General features: G+C 36.1%; 4 protein-coding genes across 5 annotated transcripts; all 4 read right to left on the bottom strand.

Annotated features, from left to right (window-relative positions):
- Nucleotides 1-669: 669 nt before the first annotated feature.
- LOC18587418 (nuclear transport factor 2-like) lies at nt 670-1,542 on the bottom strand. Its single transcript, XM_018128928.2, has one exon. The coding sequence runs from the start codon at nt 1,540-1,542 to the stop codon at nt 670-672; it is 873 nt and encodes a 290-aa protein (XP_017984417.2).
- A 1,106-nt stretch (nt 1,543-2,648) lies between these two features.
- Nucleotides 2,649-4,148, bottom strand: LOC148760576 (nuclear transport factor 2-like). Its single transcript, XM_088810545.1, has one exon. It carries the CDS (start codon nt 4,146-4,148, stop codon nt 2,649-2,651), a length of 1,500 nt encoding a protein of 499 aa, XP_088666671.1.
- A 3,507-nt stretch (nt 4,149-7,655) lies between these two features.
- On the bottom strand, nt 7,656-8,715 carry LOC148760575 (nuclear transport factor 2-like). The gene has a single exon (XM_088810683.1). The coding sequence runs from the start codon at nt 8,713-8,715 to the stop codon at nt 7,699-7,701; it is 1,017 nt and encodes a 338-aa protein (XP_088666809.1). The 3' UTR covers nt 7,656-7,698.
- Nucleotides 8,716-9,926: 1,211 nt separating this feature from the next.
- LOC18587414 (CBL-interacting protein kinase 18-like) lies at nt 9,927-13,498 on the bottom strand. Of its 2 annotated transcripts, none has more exons than XM_018129186.2 (2): nt 13,228-13,498; nt 9,927-11,738 (listed from the first exon to the last, which is right to left on the bottom strand). In XM_018129186.2, the coding sequence occupies exon 2, from the start codon at nt 11,413-11,415 to the stop codon at nt 10,063-10,065; it is 1,353 nt and encodes a 450-aa protein (XP_017984675.2). In that variant the 5' UTR covers nt 11,416-11,738; nt 13,228-13,498; the 3' UTR covers nt 9,927-10,062. The 2 variants fall into 2 exon arrangements, with proteins under 2 accessions (XP_017984675.2, XP_007011240.3); XM_007011178.3 differs by having other exon boundaries at nt 13,311-13,498.
- Between the last annotated feature and the right edge of the window lie 1,458 nt (nt 13,499-14,956).

Raw genomic sequence — 14,956 nt, 5'->3', positions numbered from 1 at the left:
TAAACAAAAAACTAGCAATGTCATCGATATGGCCTTACCAACTAGAAAAGTTCAACATCTAAACAAACTCCTAAGTACCTAGATGCCTATTATGTTGATTTACAATCTCACACAAACACTGTCACTTTATACCCTATTGCTAAATATTTGTCCTGTCATAATCTTTCTTGCACATAAGACATTCACCACCTTTTTATCACATATACATGAAAAATGCTCTTATCATCAAGTTGTCAACTATTCACATTGGAGAGTTGCCATGGCACTTGCATTGAAAGCATTAAAGGACAATGGTACATCAAGCATAATACATTTGTCCTCAAACTCCCATGCCAGTGGTTGCAAGTGGGTCTATAAGGCACATAGCAACTGGAGCTTAATAGATAAAATGCATAGATGGAATCTTAAGATTGGAAAAGAATAAGAATTCATGAAAATTTACAAACAGAGAAAATGCATTGGTTGCTTCCCACATACCTACAAGAATGAATTGATCAAAATGACATAATGCAGAAATTTGGTATTAACTCTTAATAAACCGAAAAAAGGTAAAAGAACTTGATCTAAGGTATGAGAGAATCAAATTACTTAGAACAATGGAATCTGAAAAGAAAATAATCATCATATTTCTACTGGCAGTGAATCCATTTAACAAAGTGAAATTCATCATCAGTTCTTTCTTTTCCTTTCTCCAATTTTGATTTTTCGATTCCTGATTTTGATAGAAGAAGCTTGGATTGCATTTTGTGCAGAAATAGGAGACTCGAATTCGATAAAGCCAAAGAATCTCCCTTCCTTTGCAGGTTTAACATAAATCCCATCAGGTTTGATTGTTCCAAACCTTTTGAAAGCCTCATGAAGTTCTTCAACTTTTGTGTTCTTACCCAAGTTCTTAATAAATATGGATGTCTCTTCCAAGGCATCAACTCTATTTAGATTATTCAAACCCTGAAAGGCTGAAGTATCTAAATTTTCTACCGTAGAAGAATAAGCAGCATTATTCTGGACTGCATAACAACTTGTCTCAATGATTGACATTTTAGGGTTATTCCAGTTAGCCTCTTGATTTGACTCTAAGGAAGGAACCATTGCGATCCCTTGATCCGAGATAAGCTCCAGATTGGTTCGTAAAGGATCTGAGGTTTGACCACCATGAATATTCATGGTTTCTTCATCACTGAAAAACATCAAAACATCATTAAACACAAAGAAATCTTCTTTTTGGGGAGCAAGAAAGAAAGATTGTTTGAACATCTTGGTTTTGTCATTCTTTAAAGTCATACAACCGATGACCAAAACAAGAACTCCACCGTCAAAAGAATCTTGGGAATAACAAGACAGAATGTCATACTTCTTGGCATCCAAGGAGAGAAAATGAAAATATATGGCTCCCATGGTTGTCACGTTTCTCATAACCCCATCTTCTCCTAACCAGCTAACCTTGCTTGAATCCTTATAAAACCTGAAAACGAGTATCAGGATATCACAAGGGATGCGATAATATTCCTCCACAAAGGCTTTAACCTTAGCTGCTGTAGCCATCTTTGCAACTACAAGAACAAAACAGAAAGTAGAGATAGTAGAAGATATGAGGGATTTTGCTTTGTAAACAAGGTTTTACAATTTGGGTTAAAAATTTTCACCTTCTTGGGTTCTTATATATAGTGAGATGATCACCTAACTGGAATGGGATGAATTCACCAATGGAAGGAGGGAAAATGGAAGAAAATGAAAATTTTTAAATAGTTGGTCATTAATATAGCTAGAGTTGATTTTTCTAATATCTATAAAATTTGATCATACTTACTCTCTAAAGCTTTTTATGATGTAAATTTATTATATAATTAAAATTATTTTATTTTTACTTATAATTTATAATGACAAATCTCTTACTTAGATTTTTGCTTCTAAAAGTATGAAAATACATAACAAAGAAAGGTAAAAAGCAATTCATACTCAAAATACATGAACTAGAATGGCAAGTAGGGATTTAATGCCATATTGGCAAATTTCATAATAAATTGATTTTCCTTTTCTCGCAATTCAATTTTTAGGAGTATAAAATCTTAACTTGGTAATAGTAACGGTTCGTTTTATTTAATTTCTTTTCCTCTATATAAGTGGTGATTAATGATTCATTATAAAGTAACTTTTTATATATTTTTACTTCCAAAAAATACAATTTATATCACATATAAGTGAACTTGAATGAATGATAAGGGTTTAATGCCAAACTTATAAATTTTATTATTAAATTTATTAATTTGTTTCATATTTCCTTTGCAATTCAATTTTTATCAAACTAATATCTCAACTTGATAAACAAAAAATGGTTCTGCTATTTCTTTTCCTCCATACCCTTATTTAAAGGATGGGTTTTGTTTTCAAGAGGCACATAGAAATTGGAGCTTAGCCAACAAAATGCATAGATGGAATCTTAAGATTGGAAAAGAATAGGAATCCACGGAGGTTTACAAACAGAGAAAATGTGCATTGGCAGCTTCCCACATGCCATGCCAATGCAGCAATTTGGTGTCAACTGTCAACTCTTAACAAACCAAAACAAAGTAAAGGAACTTGAGCTAAGGTATGACAGAATCAAGTTTCTTGGAACACAGGAATTTGGAAAGAAAATAACCATCATATTTTTATTGGCAGGAGTCCATTCGGCCTTGGTGAAATTCATCATCACTTGTTTTGTTAATTGCTTCAATTGTGACTCTCTTCTTCCCGATTTTGATAGAAGAAGCTTGGATAGCATTCTGTGCAGAAATGGGAGACTCGAATTCTATAAAGCCATAGCATTTCTTTATCCTGTCATTGTTAACAATACGAACCCCATCAGGTTTGATAATTCCAAACCTCTTGAAAGCCTCCTCAAGTTCTTCTACTTTTTCCCTCATGCGCAAGTTCCCAACATATATGGATGTCTCTTCCAAGGCATTGTTCTGGACTGCAGAACTACTTGTCTCAGTGACTGGAATTGCAGGGTTATTAGTATTAGGCTCTTGCTTTGGGTCCAAGGAAGAAACCATTGTCATCTCTTGATCCGGTGCGGGTTCAAAATTGGTTCGCAAAGGATCTGAGGTCTCATCAGCATCAATTTTTGTGATTTCTTCATCTTTAAGAAACCTGAAAACATCATTCGATACAAAGTAACCCTTTTCCTGGGGAGCCAAGAAGAAGGACTGACTAAAATGCCTGATCTCGTCATCGTTCATAGTCATACGACCAACAACCTGAATAGAAATTCCAGTATCACAAGAACCTTGGACATTAGAAGATAGAAGGTCACACTCCTTGGCATCCAAACGGGGGGAAAAATGCTCATACATGCTTTCCATGACTGTCACATCGCTCATAACCCCATCCCGACTTTCCCAGCTAACCTTGCTTGAATCCTTGTAAAATCTGTGAACAAGATTCGGGCTTATAAGGAGGATGTCGTAATATTTGTCTAAAAAGCCCTCAGCCAAATCTTGAGGGGAGAATTTCTCACTGTTAGCCTTTTCCTTCGACTCCTCGGAAGGAACCGATGGGATCTCTTGAACCGGCACAGGCTCAAGATTGGTTGGCAAAGGATCCGAGGTCTCATCTGCATGATCTTTCACGGCTTCTGGATCCGAGGTCTCATCTGCATGATCTTGCACGGCTTCTGGTTCCGAGGTCTCATCTGCATGATCTTTCACGGCTTCTGGATCCGAGGTCTCATCTGCATGATCTTTCACGGCTTCTGGTTCCGAGGTCTCATCTGCATGATCTTTCACGGCTTCTTCGTCACTAAAAAACCTGAAAACATCATTCAATACAAAGAAACTTTCTTCTTGGGGAGCAAGAAAGAAGGATTGAGTGAACATCTTGGTCTCGTCATTCTTCGAAGTCACACAACCCGTGACCACAACAAGAAGTCCACCCGCAAGAGAATCTTGGACATCACAAGACTGAATGAGATACTCCTGGGCATCCAAGGACGAAAGGAAATGATCATATATGCCTTCCATGGTTGTCACATCTCTCATAACCCCATCTTCTCCTGACCATTTAACACTGCTCGAATCGTTATAATACCTATCAATGAGACTCTGGTTATCTCGAGGTAAACAGTAATATTGCTTCACAAAGGCATCAGCCTCAACTGCTGTAACCATCTTTGCAACTGCAAGAACAGCAAAGAAAGCAAAGGAACAAGAGATATATTTTGTAAAGAAGGTTTTGCAAAGTCTTATTTAGATTAAATTTTCACCTCCTTGTGTATTTATAGTGAGATAATAACCCAATTGGAATGGGATGAATCTACTTATTAATAACTATCGGTTCTTACTTATGATTTATAATAAAAAAAATCTTTTATATTGATTTTTACTTCTAAAAAGTATGAATATACATAAACAAAAATGTTAGAAAAAATATTCATACTAAAAATATGTGAACTTGGATGGCAAGTAGGGGTTTAATGCCATATTGGTAAATTTCATAATAAATTGATTTTTTTTCACAAATTCAATTTTTGTCAAAATAAAGTTTTAACTTAATTAATAGTAACGGTTCTTTTGATTTAATTTTCTATCCTCAATATCCATAGATCGTTTAAAATATGTGAGTAACAATTCGTAATAATATAACTTTCTGTACATTAAATTATTGCTTTTCAATACTAAATTCACTTTCCATTAAAAAAAAAGAAAAGACTAAATTCTCATGAGGCTGAACTTGTTTATGAACATAATTCTAAATAGAAAGCTATTAAAAAAAGAGAACTGATCAATTTCCAGATTCATCATTGTGCCTGGTGAGATTATCTTCTCCATAGCCATTGCCAACGCTGGAGCCTGATGGAAGCTTGCTTTTCATCTCTTGGATATAAGCTTTTTGGTTGCCAATCGTGATGGAAGAAGCTTGGATGGCACTTTGTGCTGAACTGGCAGACTCGAACTCGATGAAGGCAAAGCATCTGTTGTGCATACTCGATCTAGTTTTAACCCCATTTGGTTTGATTGGTCCGAATTTCCTGAAAGCTCTGTGAAGTTCTTCAGCTTTTACACCGATGGCCAAGTTCCCGACAAAGACCGACTTTCCCTTATCTGTATCGACGTGCCTTCCGTTTTTCTTCCATCCCAAGCCAGGTTTCCTCACCGGGGGAGCCTTGAACGGAGCATTGTTCTCATTCAATGCATTCACAATAGTTAGAAAAGACTTCTTCGGAGCAGCAGCAGCAGTAGCAGTAGCATCCTCAACTTCTCGAACAGATTCGTTAGGAGCAACAATATCAGCTGGCAAAGGATCTGGGTTTGGTTCAGCAGTCGAATCAACTCTTTTGATATAGGTCTTTAGCAATTCTTCCTCGTCAAGAAATCTCAAAACATCGGTCAAAATAAAATAACCCTTGGGTCTATTCATAGGGGCCAGGACAAATGATTGGATGAACTTTCTCTTGGTGTTGGTGTCATTGTCCATAGTCATGCAACCAATGACCACAACATGAACTCCGAGGCCTATAGACAATTGAGCATCAATAGAAAGAACGTCGCAGTCCTTGCAATTAGAGTAGGAGACAAAGTGATCAGCAATGGCTTCCAAGGTTGTGCAACGATTCATGACCCCATTGGGTCCTTGCCGACTCAATCTGCTTGAACCCTTATAAAACTTGTGAGCTTGTTCCGGAGAATTGCAGAGGTGGAAGTAGTAGCTCTTCACCAAGGCTTTAGCAAATTCTTCCGGAGCGTTGTTCTCATTCAATGCATTCACAGCAGTTAGAGAAGCCTCTTTGGGAGGAGCTGCAGCTGCAGCAGCAGTAGCAGTAGCATCCTCCTGAACTTCTTTAACAGTCTCGTTAGGGGCAGTAATATCAGCTGGTAAAGTCTTGGGTGTTTCTTCCTCATCAAGAAATCTCAAAACATCGTTCAAAATAAAATAAGCCTTGGGTTTATTCATAGGGGCCAGGACGAATGATTGGATGAACTTCCTCTTGGTGTTGCTGTCATCATCCATGCAGCCAACGACCAAAACATGAACTCCAAGGCCTATAGATAATTGAGCATCAATACCTAAAACACATCCCTTACAATCAAAGTAAGAAACAACATGATCATCAATGGCTTCCAAGGTTGTCCACTGGTTCATGACCTCATCGGGTCCTCGCCTGCTGAACATGCTCGAGTCCCTATAGAACTTGTGAACATCTTTCCGAGCATTGCAGAGGTGGAAGTAGTAGCTCTTCACCAATGCTTTAGCAACTTCTTCTGGGGTCAATGCAACCATGCTTCAAGAAGGGGTGAAAGATAATAAAAGACAGAATCCAAGAATAAACACAGAAAACACAGAGATTTTTCCTTGGTTCCTATAGAAAATACAAGGTCTAACCAGTTATTGTTTATATATAGAAGATTTTTAGGTTTCCTAGTTTTATTCGGCTTCTACCTTTAAGGGTTACTTGCAAGGAAGGGTTTCCTAGTTTTATTCTACTATGGGTAATTTGAAGTTTCTCCAGCTATAAAGTTTATGGAAAAAAAATCTTATATAATATATATATATTAATGAAAAATTGGTCATTAATAAAAAATTTGAGATTAATATGGATAAGGATAAGGAAATATATAATCAATTAGTCAGTTATGTATTAAGAAGGAAAGTTTGATGAATAGATGAAAATAAATAAATAGTCAATGTTTTAAATTAATAAAAATCAGCAGTATTAAGGATAAAAAATAATTTTATAAATTTATAAAGATATATATATGTCTTTCATTATTTACATTTTTTTGAGTTCATGTATTTATAGATAATAATAAAAAATACATGTATATATATTGATTGATATTGATTATAGATTATAAATAGATAGACAATCATGAAAGTTGCCTTTTTATGAGTTCAATTACACAATTTATAGTAAATTTTAAACCCAAATTCTTCTAAATGCAATATAAATTCATTTTTCTACCTGATTTGTGGTTTATTTATTTCTATTATGTTCTTGCAATCAATAAGCTATCTGTAGCTTTTACCCCTTGACAATAATAAAGCTTACTTTGATGTAAGACTCAAGTGAGTAATTAGGCTAAAAATCCAGTCCTTGGTAATGTTGTGTGTGACAGCAAGGAGAGTGATGTTAATTTAAATTTATTTTAATTGAGTATTTAATGGGTAGTACTTAGTATATTAACGTATGGATTAGAGCAGTAATTCAAAAAATTTAATCAAGTATTTATAAGTTTCGGATATTTTATAAAATAATATGGTTTGGATTAAAATATTTAAAAAATAACGGATATCTACTTGTTAACATTCATATAGAGGAGATATTGAAAAGGTAAGACCAACTCATAGTAGCATTAATTAAATTTGAATACATGAAAATAACAAAGTTATTATCAAATATCACAAGTAGCCTCTACAATGATATTACTCAAAAACACTAAATCTAAATACCTGACTCCAACCATTGGAATAATAATGGAATGGAAGACCTTTAGAACAAAAGAAATTATACAAAATTACTCTCGTTTTTCCCCCAATATTGTTGGATGAATTCAGCTAGCATATTGGGAATGTCTAATTTAATATTAACATATAAAGAAAATAAAGTTTTTCATGGTATCATTCACAACTTCTAAACTTACATTAAAGAAAGTCCTAAACTTTGAATTTGTTTCTCATGATTTTTAATCTTAAAACAAGATAACACAAATTTCAATGTTTCTAATGTTTAGCAGGTCCATTGCCCTTAGTGAAGTTCCTAGCGCCCCTGGAATTGTCCTGGCCATTGCCATTGATGAAACCTTGAGAAGTCTTGCGATTTCCAGAGTCATTGTTGCGTTTCTTCTCTTTGATTTTAAGTGTCCGGTTGCCAATTCTGATAGAAGAAGCTTCGACAGCACTTTGTGCAGAACTTGAAGTCTCGAATTGGATGAAAGCAAACCGTCTGTTATGCTGATCAGTTCTGATTTGAACCCCATTACCTTTAATGGCGCCGAACCTCTTGAAAGCTTCATAGAGATCTTCAGGTTTTGAATCCATGGCCAAGTTCCCAACAAATATAGATGTTTCCCTGACATTGTTCACGTTCCTGGTGTTTTTCTTGCCTTCCAAGCAACTTTTTCCGTTCAGATTCGACTCGCGAGGCGGTGTGCGGATGGATGTTTTCACCGGCGGTGCCTTGAAGGAAGCAGGGTTTTCACTGAGTGCATGCACCATGGAAAGGAAACTCTTCCTCGGCACAGCTTTGTTGGGGACATCGTTGGTTGAAACAGCAGCTGGGGCATCTCCGAGATGCATGGTTTTGGTCTCTTGCTCGTCAAGAAACCTGATAACATCATTCAATACGAAGAAACGATGATGATTGACATCTTCCATTGGAGCAAGGAGGAAGGATTGATTGAACTTCCTGGTCTTGTCATTCTGTGCAGTGAAACGACCGATTACCAAAACAAACACTCCCCCATCAGCAATAAACTGTGCATCGCAAGAATGAATATCATATCCCTTGCAATCCAAAGAGGATTGAACATGTTTCTTGATTTCTTCCATGGTCCTGAAGCTGATCATGGCACCATCAGGTCCCGCCGGCCGACTCACCGTGCTTGTCCCTGAACCCTGATAAAACCTGTGAAGCTCTCCTGGAGAAATACAAAGTAGGGTATAGTACTGGCGCACGAAGGAATCAGCCACCTCTTGAGCCGTGAAAGATGGTAATGGACATGCCTTTGCGGCAGCCATCTCGAGAGAATACAGAACCAGGGGTAGAACAAGGGTAAAGAAAACAGAAGAGAAAGTAGGGGAATCAGAGATTAGAACAGAGAGAAGAGAGAGATTTGATATGGTATGGAAAGCCAAACAGTGCGTACATATTGAAAAGAACTCTTGTCGGTTTGGAAATTCTAGTCCTGATTGGTCTCACCTTCTAGGATTCCTTGATCCAGGAAGGTACCAAATGGTGAAATTCTTAATTGATTTTCTTTTATTATAACTTTGACTTACCATTGAAATTGTTCAAATATTTATTGTGAATATTTTCTTTGGAAAAATTTTGATTTCATTCCTTATTAGAACTCAAGGTTTCATATGAAAAATCTCATTAAATTTTACCCCTTGAGTAAGAAAGAACTCAAGATTTTATATGAAAAAACTCGTTAAATTTTGTACCTTGAACAAAAAAGAATGTCAAGACAAAAATTAACTAACGAAGAATGATCGACAAATATCCAAAAATTTCCGATTCAAAACTAATAATCTCTCGACCATATTCAATTGTGCCTAAATCCTATTAGGAACATGGATAATTAATTTTTTTTTTAATTTGAGTATCCATAAATGAATTAAGGTTTTTGATATCCAAGCAAAATAATACATATATGACACAAAGGAAAATATAAATATGATTTTTTTGCAAGAAATAACTAAAAAAAGTACCCAAATTCTTTATAAGATAGTATTATGTTATTCATTGAATAAATAATAGAGTGGAAATTAGTCCTATATGATAAATTCCAAATTATCTTGTATTGATTTGCAACACCTTCAAACATTATTGACACTTGATACAAGACTCAACAAGTAAGGCTAAAAATCCAGTCCTTGGTCATGTTGTATGTGACAGCAAAGAGTAAGGTTAAGCACTCATTTCACATTTTAATCAAACCAAATAAGGAAAAAAAAAAGATGCAATGTGTAACCATTATTAGGTCACTTCAGTTCTTAATCAATCTCATGCTACCACCTACTCACTGTGAGTCTGAGATTGAAACAAAATAGCAGCAAGGCTGGATGTTCTATAACTGCAAAGCCAAGAGCCTTTTCCAAGCACAATATCATTTAACAGAGACCAATTTCTGGCAACTCAAGCAGGATTTCATGCAAGGATGCCAGCTATGGAGAAATTAGAAAAGAAACCACATATTGAACTTTAATGAAAGCAACTAAGCACCCAATTGCCAGAATTTTGCCATGGAATTTGGCATTTAAATAGACTTGGAGAAATCCAACTTTGTTTTTGGGTACAGTTATTGAGAAACAAGAACACAACATACTGTGAAAAAACCTTGAGACACTTGGACATGAACACGGTTAGGATGACTGCAGATGCTGTTGTTGTTTCTGTTGCTGCTGCTGCTCACCTTGCCAAGCCCAAACAATATCCTTGAGAGCTGGTCTAACATCCTGTTGCAACGTCTTCCGGAACTCCAATGTATCACCACTGGACTTCCTCAGCTCTACTAAATGGAAAGATGGGGTAAACTCAAATATTTCTGCATCAATAGCCAATGCGCCTTTTCTACCTCCATTTGATCCTTCCAGTTTCAGCAGTCCTCCATCCTTCTTAACTTTTAACTTCAAATGTTGAGCAATGTCCTCTAGTTTAGATGTGATGGTAGAGGCAGTATGCATGGAAGTAAACTGTACGTCCTTCTTCTTATCATTTTCTGCAAATAATCCGGACAAATCAAACCCACTTGATAAGGAAATGATATCAAAGGCATTCAAATTAGTGAGCTTAGCCATGTCTTTCTTTGCTTCAAATGCAATGTGGTTAGTCTCAGAACCAAAAACTGCATCAATATCGACATGTGCCAATTCCTTTTCAGCTTTTCTCTGAACTGGTTTGGAGTTGAATCCCTTTTTGAACCAAGGATTTGACATTATTTTTGCAATTGATATTCTAGCTTTTGGGTTAGGATTGAGGATTCTTGACAGCAGCTTGGTCACCTCAGGTGAAAACCAACCAGGAAATTTGTAGTCTGCCTTGCTTATTTTCCTGTACATTGCTATTAGATTTGAATCATGGAATGGCAGATAACCAGCCAGCAGAACATAGAGGATCACCCCACAAGACCAGATGTCAGCCTTGGCCCCATCATAACCCTTTCTGTTTATAACTTCAGGAGCTACATAGGCAGGGGTTCCACAAGTTGTGTGGAGTAACCCATCTTGATGCTTTGACTCAGTAAGGGCACTCAAACCAAAATCTGATACTTTTAGAATTCCATCTTCATCCAGGAGTAAGTTTTCCGGCTTTAAATCCCGATGGTAAACACCTCTGCTGTGGCAAAAATCAACTGCACTGATCAGTTGTTGAAAATACTTCCTTGCCATGTCTTCTCTCAGCTTTCCTTTTGCTACCTTATTGAAGAGCTCACCACCTTTGGCATACTCCATAACAAAGTAAATCTTGCTTTTGCTGGCCATGACCTCATAGAGCTCCAAGATATTAGGGTGCTTAACCAGGCTCATAACAGATATCTCCCGCTTGGTTTGATCAATCATCCCTACTTTCAAAACCTTCTCCTTGTCAATGACCTTAATCGCCACACTCTGACTACTTTCAATGTTCCTAGCATAGTAAACTTTAGCAAAGTTTCCTTGCCCTAACAATCTTCCAAATTCATATTTTTGCATCAACACCTTCCCCGTATTTTCCATTCCAAAGTATGAATCTTAACACACTCCAATAAAGTATTATCTCCTGCAGTTATTATATATATACTCTACAGAGCAGGAGCGTTTATAACATGAGAACTCAACCGTCTTCAACAAGGTCATGCATCAGCATGACAGAAATTTTGTTTTGAATCCTATTAAGCATTTGGACACAGAACATGAATCTGCTGTCTGTTGCGTATCCAACCCCATCGAGAATTAATAAGGAAAATTCAGTGCTAGATTTAACCTTATGGGCTTCAGAGAAAGAATTCACAGCATGCAAGCACATCTTTCTGCATTCCCTGGTCCTGTCTGAATGCTGTCTGAAAGACACAAATAGGCAAGTAGACAATGATTCAATCAGCAAGAAAGCATCATACATATCTTAATATATCTTCTGAATTTATCCTCATGCTTCAAGTAAAGAATGTATCTACAAATCACAATTTGTATTACAACCAAAGAAAGATAAAGAAACATAAAGATGCACCAAATTTGACAACCATGTGTTGGTAACCATAAATACTATATTAGCCAGAAAACACCAGGCATCAAGTTTTTCCCCTTGGGTCCTAAAAGCTCGACTTTTAGTCCTAAAGGCGACAGGATTACCTTTAGGACTAGAAGTGTAATCATCCCTAATGCAAATTATTATCTGATACTCATGCATCAGATAAAGGAATGTGCATATGAATCATTAAAAGGCTTCTTTATAGCCATATCTTGTATCTTCATAAACTAAATTACGTAGACATGCATCAAATGAAAAATCAGACCCACCGACATCTCCTAGAATCGAAGAAAATTAAAACTTTCATGAGGCATAAACTGCTTAAAACCAACAAAAGCAGATCTAATGATCTAAAAATGTAGACCAAGAATGTAAGGTGATGACATGTGGAAGCTACTATAGATTCAAACACAAAAACATGCTAAATAACTACAGGACTCTTAATTAGATTAACTAGACATTTGGTACAAATATTTGTTTAGATTTGTGCAGTTATATGCGGAGCCGTTCTGATTAATAGCACAGAACTGCTTATAATAGATAAGTATGCTTGAACCATGTATTATTCCCTTGGCTCAGCTTGTTGGTTGCAATTCAAGGACCACCATTATTTATAAATAAAAAAAAAAAAGGAAAGAAGAAGCATCTTTCGGATTTAAATTTATGTAACCTGCAAATTAGCATACTTGATGATGGTGTATTCCCCTTTAAATATTCCATAAAGCTCTTTTTCTACTTTTGTATTATCTCTCATTCATGGATTCATATGCAGAAATCATGGTTCACATGGTTGAACAAGATTAATTAATGCATAAGAAATTCAGCAACTTGTCTTTTACAATTTAAATTCCCATCTGGTTTCAGAAAACCACTTATGAAGCATTCTCTCTCTTGGTGAAGAAGGAAAACACTAGCTCAACAATGTTTTAAAGATATGGAAACAAAGTCTCAGGCTAACACAATACAATCTATTGATTTCATCAACATAGTCAATTAATCCCAGCTCATGCAATCTACACAAGATATCCAGTAAAGGAACAACCAGGAAAAGGAAATAACAGGTATGGGAAAAAAATCCTTCTCTCTGCAAACAAAAGTAGATGAAAAATGAACTGGGCAAGGGAAACATATCAGAGAACAGAACAATAATTCTTGATCAAATATAAACTAATATTAGATTAGATTTAGAAACTACCCAGAAACAAACATTTAAAATCCACCAGCTTCACAGAATGCATATGATTCAACCATGAAGAAACTGATTTAAACAAAACTATTGGTCTTATGACCAAGATTGCTACCTAGATCAAGAAACTCATCCCCAAAAAAGAGAAAGAAAGAGAAAAGCCATGAAATTCACGATGAAAGAAAGAACCAAACTTACTTTTGAATGGAAAAGAGAAAGAGATTGTGTTGAGTTTTGAGTGGAAGATAGTCTTTTGAGGAGGAGGTGGGGGATAGAGGTGAAAGACAGAAATGCTGCAAGTACAATGTATGTAAAGTAATGCAAATTTGTCATGTAATAATTGGCATTACTCGTTTTGAACTATATATAGAAGGGCGTATGTAAGGTGTGGTTAGGAGAAAAGCCTGGCTTTTCTATTCTGTCCAAAGGGCATGCAAGCTTTGCAATTGGTAGGAAGCAACGGGTAAATTGGAAGGGTGACCAATCATGTGTGAGGGGCATCAACAATGAGGCTACTTTGGGAAATCAGTATCTATTTTTGTAGAACAACCTTTAAATCTCCTGCTTTTGCTTCAAACAAAATTATGCTTAATATAAAAGGAAAAGAGCAGCTTGATCCCAATTTTATTTAAGAATGAAAACAAAAGGTCACCCTAAAAGGGCGGGAGAAAACAAAACATAGGATTTGAGAAATGGCAGGGTCTCTTTCTCTTTTCAAAAAGCAAACTTTTTTCTTTTTCTTGTTTAAAATGAGCTTAAGCCATTAACTTTTCTTTTAACTTGTCCAAGCACCCAAATGAAATTTGGAACTGTTGAGCAGCCGTATTGATTGTGCAAGTAGACTCCTGCGGCTCCTAAACTATTTGCCATTGCAGACCACTGGGTCACAGGTGACATCACGAAGCATAATGATTGACAAAATGAGACCAGGGGAGTCTTGGAAATATTTGCTTCTTCACCAGTTGATGTGAATTGACTTTATTGTAGGTGGTAGGTCTTGAAAGGGTTGATGTTACATAAAACTTGCCTGGACCCACATCATAGATTTGAAATTTTTTGGCAATATTTTTGTGTGGTTATAGGTTGGTACCCTTCTTGTTGGCCCCTTTGTTACTAACTTCTGGCCTGGAGCATGATGACTGCAAGGCTATTCTTGTTTTCTTGCATTTATTTTTTTTCCTATCCTAGTCAAAGAGAAGGGGAAGATAAAAGAAAAAAGCTTGACATCAACTCTCTTTTAAAATGGGGTCTAAGAACTACTAAATAATAATAATAATAATAAAAAGTTCAGGTTCTTAATTGAAGCAGGATTTGGAGTTTTACATGCAGTTTAGATATTCATTTTTGTTAAAATGAAAGTTGAAGCAATAAGTAACAGTGAATAAAGAACAAAAGAAGAAAAAGGGGGTGGGGGGGTTGAGATATTCTGAATCTGTACAAATTGGACAGGTAGACCTGATCAATTAATGTATAAACCATTTAAAAAGTAGAAAGACCATTGAGGTGGCATGAGCATATTTGCTGAGTAGAATTGGTGATTGGTAGGTCTGATATGATTCATTTTTGCCCCCAAAGACACAGAATTCATTCTGGCCGGGAAAATTCAGTGAAAGTTCCCAAGCCTTTTGAACTATATTCTGATATGCCATCAGAATATTCAGTAAGCTTAGAATTCATAACTAGGACACATCATTACTAGCATACAAACTGGTAGGTGAACAACCTATAATTTTGAGCTAAACCCAAATGATAAATGAGGGGTCAGATTCTGTTTTATGACCCTATTTGATATATTATAAGCTTAAGCCGAATCTGGAATCTTCATTTCTTTTTTGGCCTGGCAA

This window comes from Theobroma cacao, chromosome 10, assembly GCF_053813885.1.
Source record: "Theobroma cacao isolate CCN51 chromosome 10, ASM5381388v1, whole genome shotgun sequence".
NCBI classification, from domain to species: domain Eukaryota; kingdom Viridiplantae; phylum Streptophyta; class Magnoliopsida; order Malvales; family Malvaceae; genus Theobroma; species Theobroma cacao.
This window is presented reverse-complemented; position numbering and strand designations above follow the sequence as displayed.